The 13153-nt window shown below is 37.1% G+C and overlaps 3 protein-coding genes across 6 annotated transcripts in view; all 3 read right to left on the reverse strand.

Moving 5' to 3' along the window:
• Positions 1-1011: 1011 nt before the first annotated feature.
• On the reverse strand, positions 1012-1800 carry LOC117577968 (uncharacterized). The gene is made up of 2 exons (XM_034263023.2): positions 1458-1800; positions 1012-1336 (listed from the first exon to the last, which is right to left on the reverse strand). Exons 1-2 carry the CDS (start codon positions 1693-1695, stop codon positions 1080-1082), a joined length of 495 nt encoding a protein of 164 aa, XP_034118914.1. The 5' UTR covers positions 1696-1800; the 3' UTR covers positions 1012-1079.
• A 4012-nt stretch (positions 1801-5812) lies between these two features.
• On the reverse strand, positions 5813-11676 carry LOC117570424 (N-acetylgalactosaminyltransferase 7). 2 transcript variants are annotated; one of them, XM_034252074.2, is made up of 4 exons: positions 11628-11676; positions 10566-11085; positions 9237-9713; positions 5813-8502 (listed from the first exon to the last, which is right to left on the reverse strand). In XM_034252074.2, exons 2-4 carry the CDS (start codon positions 10768-10770, stop codon positions 7409-7411), a joined length of 1776 nt encoding a protein of 591 aa, XP_034107965.1. In that variant the 5' UTR covers positions 10771-11085; positions 11628-11676; the 3' UTR covers positions 5813-7408. The 2 variants fall into 2 exon arrangements, with proteins under 2 accessions (XP_034107965.1, XP_034107974.1); XM_034252083.2 differs by lacking the exon at positions 11628-11676 and adding an exon at positions 11284-11455.
• Positions 11677-12164: 488 nt separating this feature from the next.
• The window catches only part of LOC117569727 (scoloptoxin SSD14), a 170665-nt gene continuing 169676 nt past the window's right edge, over positions 12165-13153 (reverse strand). For all 3 annotated transcript variants that reach the window (XM_052007766.1, XM_034251004.2, XM_034251013.2), the window contains exons 4-5: positions 12894-13134; positions 12165-12742 (exon numbers count right to left, since the gene is read on the reverse strand). In XM_052007766.1, the coding sequence (XP_051863726.1) occupies positions 12455-12742; positions 12894-13134 (529 nt within the window). In that variant the 3' untranslated portion in view covers positions 12165-12454. The remainder of the gene's footprint in view (positions 12743-12893; positions 13135-13153) is intronic.

Consider the following 13153-nt stretch of genomic DNA (forward strand, 5'->3'; position numbering starts at 1 on the left):
AACATATAAATAAATATTTCGAAATTTAAATATATATTGCAAGAGAAATTCACATTTGCATTTTTGTAGATGGGTTAAAAGGTGGTAAGGTGAATTAGGGTGTCGACTAGTCAGTCCGACTCAGCATAAAGAGAGCTCTCACTCTTTCTCGGCTTATCGGTAATAAATAGCTTTCAATATAAGAAAGCTAGGGCTGTCGATCTTTAGCGCGATTCATTAAATTCTTTAGCTCCACCTGCGATCACACTGCAAACATTCGATTTTTGTTGTTGTACATAAAAGGATCAAGAGCAATATATAACAATTTGGTCGCAAATAGAAATACCGTCGCAATAATCAGCTTAACAGTACTTTTACCTGTCAATATTTATTACCTTTATTCGTCAGATGATCTAAGATAAGAAGTTTCAAGTGCGTCTAAAGAAAAAGTGTCTGGAATCTTTCAAATGATATTCTTTGCAAAAACTTCCCAGCAATGTTTTATATCTAGGTAACATTTTGCGATGTTGATGAGTCAATTTTTAAGAGGTGTTCCCCTTTCGAAAAATTCTAGCAAATATGCGTCGTGCATCTCATTTATAGCTTGTTTGTTGTTTGTTGACGCAAAACATGCAAAAGCGTCGAAAGTCGCGTGAGTGCTGAAAAAGTTCCACTAATGATGATGGCGCCTGATAATGTCAGAGACCATTGAGTAATCTCCCATTCGGAATATCCCAAAGAGCTTAGCACTTATTTATGAATTCGCTGCGGTTTCGTATTCGTGTTGAAGTGGGAAGCGCGTGAGCAAATATCGATTTATGTATTTTGTCAGTGAACACAGATTTACGAATGCCCGCCCCTCGATTAACGAGACCTCTTTGCTTGCTTACTTACTATATTTATGGATAGTACATATATCATTTATAAGTACACAGACCACTTGATAGTTGTTCCTTTTTTCTACAATCAAATCATTTAATGGCTATCACAACAATCAAAAGAAGCAAAAAAAAAAAAAAAAAACAATACGAGTATATACATACATATATATTAAATCAAAGAAAAACATAAATTCAAGATTGATTACGGCGAATAGTTTTCTAATCGACGCCATAGTACAAAGCCTGATAAGCAAACGAATTCGTCTGCTTGGCCTCAATCAGTATGGAGATGAAACGCTGTCCAATGCCGCCGGCAATCACAAAGGCATTGCCCTCATTGTTGTCCTGGGTGCAGACGATCTCAACGTAGGTGACAATGGCACCGGTGCCCGTTTCGGGGTAAGTCACCTGAAGACTGACATCGTTGCTCGACGCATAGTTGAAAACATCGGCGTTCTGGGCAACCAATCTGTCATCTAAAAGTATGCAACAAAAAAGTGTGGTGAAATTATCATGCGAAGCGAACAAAAATCGTTGCCTACTTTTAAGCGCAGCGATAATTCTCCTTAACTATCAAGAAGCATCGAGTCTTCTTACCTGTGATACGTGCTCCGAGTGTGTAACGCACCGATTGTGCAGCAGCAGCACGAGCCGAGACAGGTTGACGATCCATACGCTGCAATTTGAGACCCGGATGCTTGGCGGCAAAGTCACGCACATCCTTGACCACAATAATGTCACGATGCACATAGGAATCACGATTAACACCGGCCAAGCTGCCAGCGATCAGAAAGCCAAAGATGGCAACCAACAGACACAAGCTCAATTTGCACATTTTTATTTGTTTATTACTATATATTTATATTCCAAAGGATATTCCGTTTAATGTTTTGTTTTTTTTTTTCACTTTTATCACGTTCCAACTGCGACGAGTAGAGAGCGCTGAATGAACCAATTGGGTGCCAACTGTTTATTATATATAGTATTGGCGACTAAATGAAACCCTTTGATTTGATTTTTGCTTTTGTTTTTGCTTTTGCGCCGCACTTCACCCCGGTTCCGGTTCGCATCGAGAATCTACCGTCGTCGCTCTTATCACACCAATTGACAATTTCCACTGACAACGTTTAATCCAACAACAAGAACTACTTCAGCAATGAGTCAACGATATCTGAATACTCTAACAATTAAACTAATTAAACACATGTTGTTGACACCTACTTTCATTCAATTCAAAATTAAAAAACTACTATAAAATTGTGCAATTTATAAAGAATTCAAATTCGTAGAGTAAGGAAGTCAAAATATTTGCAGCAAATAAAGTCAGAATTCAGTTAAAAGTTAACTAACTGAAAAGCAAACAAATTTTAAAAGAATTCGAAATTCGTAGTATAAGAAAGTCAAGATATTTGTAGTAAATAAAATTTGAATTCAGTTAAAAGTGTCTTTTAATTGAAACTAACTTTTAATTCTATAAAAATTAAATTTAAAAATCCTAACTGCTTTCTAGATTATTCTATTAACAATCTTCTTTAAGAATTTGAATTCATAAAATAAGAAGGTCAATTTATTAGTAGTAAGCAAAGATTGAATGCAGTTGAAAGTGTTTCTTATAAATAAAACTAAAACTAACTAATCCTAAATCCTTTCTAAATTATTCTCGTAGTTAACTAACTGCAAAACAAGCAAACTTCATAAATAAATCAAGTTAGTGTTATATGTAGTAAACAAAGTTTGAATTCAATTGAAAGTGTTTCTTGATTAAAACTAAATTTAAGGACTATACAAATTAAATTAATAAATCCTAACTTCTTTCTAGATTATTCTATTAACAACCTTCTTTAAGAATTGAAATTCAAAAATTCAAAATATTAGTAGTAAACAAAGTTTGAATTCAGTTAAAAATTCAAACTAACTTTAAAGACTATAAAGATTAAACACAAAAATCCTAGCTACTTCCTAAATTTTTCTCGCAGTAACTAACTGGAAAATAAGCAAACTTCATAAAGAATTCAAATTCACAAAATAAGAAAGTCATGTTATATAATATGTAGTAAAGATAGTTTGACTTCAATTGAAAGTGTTTCTTTATTAAAACTATCTTCAAAGACTTTATAAATGAAACACAAAAATCCTAGCTGCTTTCTAGATTATTCTCATAGTGAACTAAATGAGCCATTTCCCCATTTCGAGTGGTTTTTCCGCAAGCAAACTTCATAACCATGGTACATGACCCGCTGATAATACCTACAGCTATGATGCCAAGCCCATATGACTCAATTAAATTGAACAATTGGGTTCTAATCAGAGTGGGTAACATAAACATGTAGCAAGCTGTGGGCTTTTTGCTTTTGTTATGATACGCGTCTTCTCTGCCCTGATAAATAGGCGCAGAATCATAAAAACAAAAACAAACAAACCAAAAAAAAAAACAACGTAAACAGCACCTGACAATTTGATAGACAGTTTTGTGGCACGGTAGCATTTAACTAATTTGGAGATAGGCCCACGCTATAATATTATATGATTCTTCTGTGTGACATATCTGCACATACAAAAATATATAATTTATTTTATTAGTGTATATGTGGGGATTCTATTTTAAGACATTTCAGCAGAACTCTATCGGGACAGCGGCGTCTGTGAAATTGGTTGGCTTGAGGACTTCCCTGGAACTGGACACCTTGAAGTGGCGTCATCGCCAGCTTTGATTGCGAACAAATTAGTCAATCAAGATTAGACAAGGGTCAATGATAAGGCCGTAAATATACATACATTCTATATGTAGTATATATTATTATTGTTCAATTCACATCAATTGTGTGAGTCAGACTGCAGTTAATTAACTGCACATCTGCACATTGCACAGGATGGTGCAAGCGGATACAAGAGTTCGGCATTTGCGTACTTGGTAATGCCCTACATAACACAGAAGAAAGAAATGAAATAAATAATAGATTTTTAAACTATATTAAATAAGGCTATTCAAGAATATAATCCTCTGACCGTATAAAACAGTCTTGTTTAGTCTTGTAACACAGTCTGTCTGTCGGTCTGTCTGTCTGTCCGTCGTGTCTGTCTGTCCGTCCGTCTGTCTGTCCGTCTGTCTGTCTGTCTGCCCGTCGTGTCTTTCGTCCGTCTGTCTGTCCGTCAGTTCTATTCGCTTCCGCTGCCCTCGCGATTTATTCGCTTCCTCTGCGATTTATTCGCTGCCCTCGCGATTTATTCGCTTCCCCTGCGATTTATTCGCTGCCGCTGTGATTTATTCGATCGCGAATATAGAATTACATTGCGTCTTATGAAAGTATGCGTCTTAATTAAGTATTTTAAGCTAGAGCTGCGAATTTATATATACAATAATTACTGTAGTAGCTGTGATTCCTGAAAATTTTGTTGCGATCAGATAAAAATTGTCAAAGTTATTAAAGAAATACTTTTGTATGGTCTTAGCTGCTTTGGCCGACAATCTGGTACATTTTGAATGTGGTACTATATCGATATTTTAAGTATTTTGTAGTATTTTCGGCATATTTTGAAAATTATACCGCAATACTTTGCTTTTATTCAAAATGAGTAGCGAGTATCTCACAGTCGAGCACACTCGACAAGTGCTGCATGTCCGTACGTCCTGTCTACTCGTTTGTTTTGTCCGTCCGTCCGTTCTGTCCGTCCGTCCGTTCTGTCCGTCTGTCCGTCCGTCTGTCTTGTTCGTCTTGTCTATCTTTTCTGTCGTGTTCGACCCCAGAAAGAGGTCTGTTTGCACCCCTAGATCTCACAGACAATAAAAGATAGAGATATAATTGTTTTTCGGCAGCACTTGTTTTGCTTGCACGTAGATCAAGTTTGTATTAAATTCTTTTCACGTCCACTTCCGCCCCGCAAATCTGTAAAAATGGAATCGAATCGAGAAAGCGTATTGTTAAACCTACAATTTCGGTACAGACAATAATAACTATAGTTTTCATAATTCCTGAAAATAAAAAACGTAGAATAAACGAATAAAAACTTATAATTTATATAAGAAATACTTTGTATAGGAAATTAGGCCTACTGGAATCCGTTTTTAGTTTACTTTGGCTGACAATTTGTTAAATTTTGGAGTCTATGGTATTTTTTGAATGTATAGCTATATCAACATAGCAAATATAGCCTTTGGTATATTATTATTTTTGTGGTATATTAATTTGGTACATTTTAACAATAATACTACGCTCTTATATTCAAAATGGGTAGAACTTTGTAAATATACCAAATATGGCCTTCGGTATATTTCAGATGATTTGCGGTATTTATTCGGTATATTTTAACAATAATACCGCACTGTCTTGTCTGTCCGTCTGTCTGTCCGTCCGTCTGTCTGCCCGTCTGTCGTGTCTGTTTTGTCTGTCTGTTTGTATGAATATCTAGATCTCAGACTCTATAAGAGATGAAGCTATAAAATTCGACAGAATTTGTTATGTTTGCAGATAAAATTTGTTTCTAATTTCGCCACGCCCTCTTCCGCTTTCGCAAATTGACAAAAATTGAATGATATGCGTAAATTTGAAGCTAGACAGAGAATAGTAATAGAATTTGATTGCTACAGATAAAAATGGTTAAAGTTATTTAAGAAAGACTTTTTTATGTCCAAACTACTGCAATATGGTATATTTTGATCGCTATGGTATATTTTGAATGTAGTACTTTATCGATATACCAAATATGACATTCGGTATATTTCAGTTTCTTTGTGTTATATTATTTGGTATATTTAAAAAAAAAAATTCCGCACTGCATTGCTTTTATTCAAAAATTATAAACAGGTTTCATCCACTCAACTTTTCCTTTTTATATTACGTCATATTTCTCTGTCATATTATCAAAGCAATCTTCAATTTTCTATCTGAATATATCTTAATCTATAATCAATCATCCACACATACTCATAAATTGACATAAAATCCAAATTTGCATAGTGTTTAGAAAACTTGTTTATTTCTAATCATTATTCAGACTTATAACTCTAGAGTTACACTTGAATGTAAATATTTTAATATGTATATCGATTTGCGTACGCTATATATAATATATATTGTATATATTTATACATATATATGTACTTGCACGTCTATAAGATGAATTAATACAATTACGCCACTGCGTGTGCTGTTCAATTTGAGTTTCGGAGCGACAAATCAATTCAATCGTCACAAATCAACTCGAATATGATTGCAATATATTTATGTACATACACAAACTAAATGCGACTTGCTTCAAAAATCGAAATTGATTCAAAAACAAGGCAACACAACAAATACAAAATACAAAAAATTAAAAATAAAATAAGAAAGATAAAGATTTGGCAAATAGTCATCGTATAAAGTAGAGCTTTATAGTCTTGTTGGAATGTGGCAGCAGTGAAACTTATAGATTAAACAAAGGTATTAATTAATGCATAACATATAAATAGGCATATATCGATAAGGTTTTGTTTTTACAGAGTAATGTAGATAGGAGATACATATATATTTGTTTTGTAAGTAGTAGTAGTAATAATATTACACAAAAATAGTTGTAGTCGATTACTGATATTCATATGGAAAATTTAGTCCTGGCAAGGCTAAAGCAAAAGGCATATACATTCTCGTTCTCGTTCCCGATCTCGTTCGTTCGTTCGATATCGATACATTAACATATGTATTATGTATATATTGCACACACGATTTGCTGTTTCGCTCTAACACACAGCAGCGCCACATGCGCCATCTCGCTCACTCTCGTGCATCGTTTTCTCACTCGCTCACACGCACACAATTTTTATGTTTACACAATGGGTTAATCTGGGAAATCGGTTTAGCTAATTATATACAATACAATTACATATATGCTAATACGATAAGCACAAAAAAAAAGTTGATTCTACTGAATAAAGATATTATGGAACACATTAGCTTAGCTTTTATAATTATCATTTGTGTTTCTGTTCGGTTTTTGTTCTGTTTTAATAGAATTCCAATTATCACCACAATTTTGTTGACACCTAAATGAGCGTAACGAATTTGTTCTTGAATTCGATTTTAATATCTGCTGGAAATCACAATTCTTCACAATTAATCAACTATACCTCTAAACCGATTCCTAGGCCCGATTCCGATTCCCATTCCTATCCCCGATTCCGTTTTCGTTTTGGTTAAATAACTCTCGAGTCGTGCGATATAAAATAAATGTATGTATATATGTATGTATATGAATGTATGTAAGTATCGTATTCGTATGTATGTACGTTATAAAACCAACAACAATTCCATTTGTTTTCATTTTCACTAAATTCCTTTTGTCTAAAAAACGGCGCCTCTCTCCCCACCCACAATCATCATCGCTCGCTCCCTCCCTCCCTCTCCCACTCCATCACGCTTACGAAATTCCCCCGACCCCCCGATTATCATCATCATCATCATCAACATCACAATCCCCCGGTGCACGTTTGCTTTTGAAACCCTTCTTTTTGTGTAGATATTGCTTTAACGCCTGGCTGGGATCTCATCATCAACATCATTTCAGATGCTGCTCTACCAATGAGGACGTATCTCCTTGAAGAGCCACTTCTGATAGCCATCGTTGACATCGCATTGTCCCAGCGACAATTGTTGCGTCGTCGGATGCAATGCCATGCACTTTTTGTGCACACGATGCAACAGATGTTTGGTATGCTCATTGTAGCTCCAGGGTCCATCCACAGTGCCCAATCGACAGACGGCCAACTTAATGCCCTGACGATCCGCTTCCACACAACGTTCGCCGACGCCCAGCTGGCCAACGGCATTCAAACGCACCAGCTGATTGTTGCCACCGCCATGACAATAGGAGAGACCCATAATCGCTGGCGGCTGATGTCCCATCGAGTCGAGGCAGCCATCGGAGGCCACGGAACGCAGTTCACCCCAATGCAAGTTAGCGGGCAGCGCTGGGAACTTATCGACGACATCGTAGGCAATGTTATCCATAAACCATTGAAAGGATTTGCAATTGAGACGCTTCTTCAGCGCCAGCTGTTCACTGATATCGCCCATGTCCAAGAAGCGAGCGAGTGGCTCGCGTGTGTAAAAGAATTCCTTGTGTGTATCATCGAACCAGGTCTCAATCACACGCTTGTAGTTGATCGTGATCAATGGACCCTTCTTCTTGCTCGCCAGCTTTCCAAAATTGTACGGCATAAAGCCACGATAGACGTGACCCACACGGGAGCAGGGCACCCATTCGATGCTACCTCCACATTGCCAAATCTTGAAGCTCAGCTCAAAGTTCTCGCCACCCCAGACCAGCAGACCGGGATCGTAGGCTCCCAGCTCGAGGAAGTATTCGCGATTGATGGCAAACAGTCCGCCGGCGTGTGTGGGACTACGATAGGGTTCCGAGTTGTGGGCGCGACGACGCTGCTCCCTGCGCGGCACCTCGTTCTCCTTGTACAGCATTCCCCACTCGAAGATGCCGCGGAAATGATTGTCACTGCCATAGACGGGACGATACTCGAAGGACTTGTGATCGATGCCATCGATGATGGGCACCGTCATCACTGTGCGATCCCGATAGATGGGCGCCAGCAGCGGTGGCAGCCAATTCAGATTCACCTCGCAATGCGCATCGAGGAAGACAATGACCTCGCCTGGGAAGGGAAAACACAATATGAGTATACAGCTTGGGAAGTATGTTACAAAGAGAAAGTCAACTCTTGTGCACTTGTGAAAATTCAAAATAAATTGGAAATTCATTTAAAAACTATTATTATTATTTAACTATTTAGTTGAAGTGTTCGACTCGATTTAACTATTTTTGTGACTATGAAATTATTAAAATTTAGTTGTATTTTAAATTTAATTTAAAAAAAAAACGCTTGTTTTAGGATATCGTATCTAATCCCTTTTAAATAATATCATCTTTAAAAGATATGTTTCGTTTCAGTGCTCAACTCGCATTAACTATTTCTTTGACTATGAAATTATGATCCATTCTTCAAGGATATCTAATCCCGTTTTAAACTATATCATGTTTAAAAGATCTTGAACAAGTTATGAACCATCAAATGATTACTTCTTTATTATTTAACTAATTAGTTTCTGTGTTCGACTCGCTTTAACTACTTTTGTGACTATGAAAAGTCAAAATTAGATGTAACTTAAAAATAAAAAAACGATTCTTTGGTAATATCGTATCTAATTCCTTTTAAACTATATCCTCCTTAAAAGACCTTGTACTAGATGTGAACCATAAATCGATTACTTCTTCGAAAATAAGGAAGTTTAGTGATAACTAAATATTTCTATGAATACAAAAATGACGATAATAATTCACCGTATAAAAGACATATATAATTTTATTTAATGGTAACGTTTGACTCACCTGTCGCCTCCATGGCACCTCGGGAACGTGTTCGAATGAGACCCTCGCGCTCCTTGTTGCGTATGATCTTGACCAGGCCATTGAACTGCACAACGTAATCGTCCAGTTTAGTGCGTAGATTCTCCTTATCGGAGAAGTCATCGACCAAAATGATTTCATGCAGCACATGCTTGGGCGAACGATCAATAACCGAATGCACGGTGCGCATCAACACCGAGAAGCCCTCATTATGGAATACAATAATCACACTTGTTGTGGGCAAATCATATGGATAATCCCAATGCTTGCACTCCTCGAGACGCGTATCGCGCACAGCACGATGCATCGATATCTCATCGGAGCAGGCAATATTCATGCCATACTCCATCTCTGAGGCATCCGCCACATTCTTCTTGTCCGGCGACAGCGTGTGAGCATCGCCATTCTCTCCTGGACCCGTGCGTGGCTTCAGATCCTTGGGCTCAAAGTTACCCAGACCTGTAAGCAAAATAGAACCAAATTAGAATTCATTTCAATTCGATTGTAATTTGAGAAAATAAATTTCTATATTACAAGTTATATGTTACATAAAAGTAAAGTCCATTGTATAATTATTTTCAAATAATTTTTCTGTGATTGAAATTTTTTAGAAATTAGAATCAGCTTAAGAATGAAAAAGTTCAAGAAAGAAATAGTTTTAAATGGTAAGTTTAAATAAGATGCGATTGCAAGACTATTCTAATTTTTAAAACATTAATTTTTGGAAGTTCTTGAAGAAGTAAAATAATTATAGCACTAGATATGTATATTAATTATTTAAAAACTCTTAAATTTACCTTCAACAATTTCATCGCATTTTATCTAAACTTACTATTCCCAAAAATAGTAAGTGTTCAATTTTAGAAACCAACTCTTAATTATAATTAGCAATAATTTCGCGACATTAAAAAAACTAACATTTTTCCATGAGTTTCGATCAAATTGTATAATCTTATCAATATTATAATTAAAAAAAAGACTGAATATAATTATCTTTTAATTAAAGTGGTTGCTAAACAAATCTTTTCGATAGGCATTATCAATATTATATATTTCTTTCTGAGCAGCAAGTTCATTCAGATATCTGAAGATACAGATAGAATTATAATTGCTTTGAATACTAAGTGGTTCTGCTCAGCGAGTGTCTACTGTAACGAGTGTATTTGCCAGATAGCCAAAGTAGAACAGTCAAATGCAAGTGCAGCGACAGCTGTTTAAACTTCCAACTGAAGACGAGCAGCAAGAAAATTCACTGGCCCTATGTATGTATGTGTGTGTGTGTGTGTGTGTTAGTGTGTGTGTTGCACTTACCTTCCACCAACTTGGGCTGTTCACGTGGCCGATTCTCGAGACGCTGATGACTGAATTTGGGACCGCCGAAGCGCATGTGATACGCCTCCTGAACACGCTTGTGATGGTCACTCCAGTTGGCCAGCAGATAGAGCAGCGGCAAGATGACCAGCAGACAAAGCACAAGGCGGCAAATCCGTCCGCTGCGTATGTTGCTCACACGCATCTTTCTTAATTTTGATTCTTAAATAGCGGCTTTGCTTACAAACAATTCGATGCCAAGTTCAATACTGTTGACGTGTCGACGACGACGTCGGCGTCGCAGCGATACAATGTAACTGTGGCAGTGACTGCCCAGCAAACAATATAATATTTATCTATCGAATTAGTCAAACCGCCGCTCAGCAGTTACTGAGGAATTTCTAATTTTTTTGTTGCCTTCTTTCTTGCTTTGCTTTTTTCGGCTGCTCTCGATGTGATGTTAATGTCAATGCACGAATTGCTGTCGATGTGTTGTGTGAGATTCTTTTTGTGTGTGAATCTGAAAGTAAGTGACTATTAGTGTGCGTGCGTGTGTGTGTGCGAGTGTATGCGGCCACGTTTGTTTGTATGCGTGAGAAGTATGTAGAACCAGGTGAGTAAGGTGCCGAAGCCGCCGCTGCGAAAGCGACGATCAAAAGGCAATCGTCGATAATGAGAAATGAACGTATAAGCGTACTAGCGGCTAAATAAGTAACACCTTTTTTTCTGTTACTTCTTGTTTTGTTAAATGTCATTCGGGTTCAATGCGAATTTTAGACGAGCTTTCGCGTTTACACTGTAGCACACAATAACAACAACTGGCCAACGATGCCAGCGATGCGCGCAACGTCTGCACTTGTAATGCACACAATAAATACAGTTTGCGGTGTAAACGTAAACAAAAAGAAAACAACCAAGTAGAGGTGGCGAAACATCGATGGCAAAGTCGATGCATCGATGTTTTAAAAAATTGTTAAAACATCGATTTTTATATGCCGAGCATCGATGCTTTCTTACAGTTAATAATATAAGAAATTCATTTATTAGAAAAGAAATGCGTACTTATATGTGGTAAACACTGTTTTATTTGTCGGTGTGTGACCACAAGCAATATTACTGAAATATACGTCGATGGAATATACCAAATTTAACATCGATATTTAATGCACACAAAGGGACAAAGAATCGATAAGTCCATAATCGATATATTAATTATTTGTAGCAACCACATAATACATGCATTATTACGAACTATTTAATATTTTAAAAATTACATTTTAGCTGTTCTTAACAAAGACACTTTTTTTTAATATCGCTTGTGTTAAATGAAAATAGTATTTTATTCCATCTCACCCTCTAGTGCTTGCCACGCGTATAACGTTTTTCTACACATACACACATGCGCCATCTGTTGTCCACAGCGGTAGCTAAAATCAATACACAAAATCTTCTGATTTTAGTATTTTTTGCTTTTGCTTACGTTGCGTATTTCTGTATTTGTTTGCGCTACGTCAAACCTTACGCAATACGTTGTTTATTTTGAAATGTGGGCGCAATTCGATTCTGTTTGTGCAGCAGATGAGCACAGACGTTGCGAGATTCGAGAATTAACATTTATTTATTTACATCATTTTTATACATTACAAAATTTTACAATTAATAATTATATATGTGGGGTGGGAAGGGGTGTATGTATACATGTGTACAGTTCCCAGTTAACATATTTACAGGTCGCGTTAACTATACATGTTTTATATACTAGAATTATAGTTCAATAAATAAAATGGCAAATCGCCAATCGGGCCATTCAGCATATATATATTGTATATATGTATGTACAATCATACATATATGCCCATTCGAACGCTTCTGTTAGCGACATCAACGCACTAATGCTGCATTTTGTTTGTCGCCGTTACGGTGAGAACGCTGCCAACTCGACGGCGATCAAAGAATGGCTCCGGCTCATTGAGCGCACCAATTGCGGTCACAGCCGCAAATCCACCATCGCCGGGATTATCGGTCATCACGTGTCCGACCTTTCTCAGATATTCGATAATCTCCTCACTGACATCTTCCTCATAGTCGACCACCATCGGTATCAACTGATGATGCAGCCGACCATCATTGACTGCCCGGTTCATGCCCTCGTGGCGTATGAGATACTTCATTATTACCTAAAGTAAACAACCCAATGTTATCGATTAATAATCGAAGTGAAGTTGGCTGCAGTTGCGACTCAAAATGGAAAAATGTGAAGTTGGGCATCAAATTGAAACAAATGCAGTTTGCTGCAGATGGAAATTCTAAAAGAAATGAAATAATTACCGCTGCCACACTCGTTGTGATCTTGGTGCCGCCAGCAGCACCGACAAGTAGACGCACATCGCCATTGGCATCGACAATGATGCAAGGATTCATCGAAGACATGGGACGCTTATGTGGATAAATGTAATTCGCGGGCGACGCTGGCACACCAAAGCCGTTGATGACGCCTGGCGTGGAGAAATCGTCCATCTCATCGTTCAAGATAATTCCCGTTTGTGGTGATGCCACCTTGGATCCAAAGCTGTCAGGAAGATATTTCA

Source organism: Drosophila albomicans, chromosome X (genome assembly GCF_009650485.2).
Source record: "Drosophila albomicans strain 15112-1751.03 chromosome X, ASM965048v2, whole genome shotgun sequence".
Taxonomy (NCBI): Eukaryota; Metazoa; Arthropoda; class Insecta; order Diptera; family Drosophilidae; genus Drosophila; species Drosophila albomicans.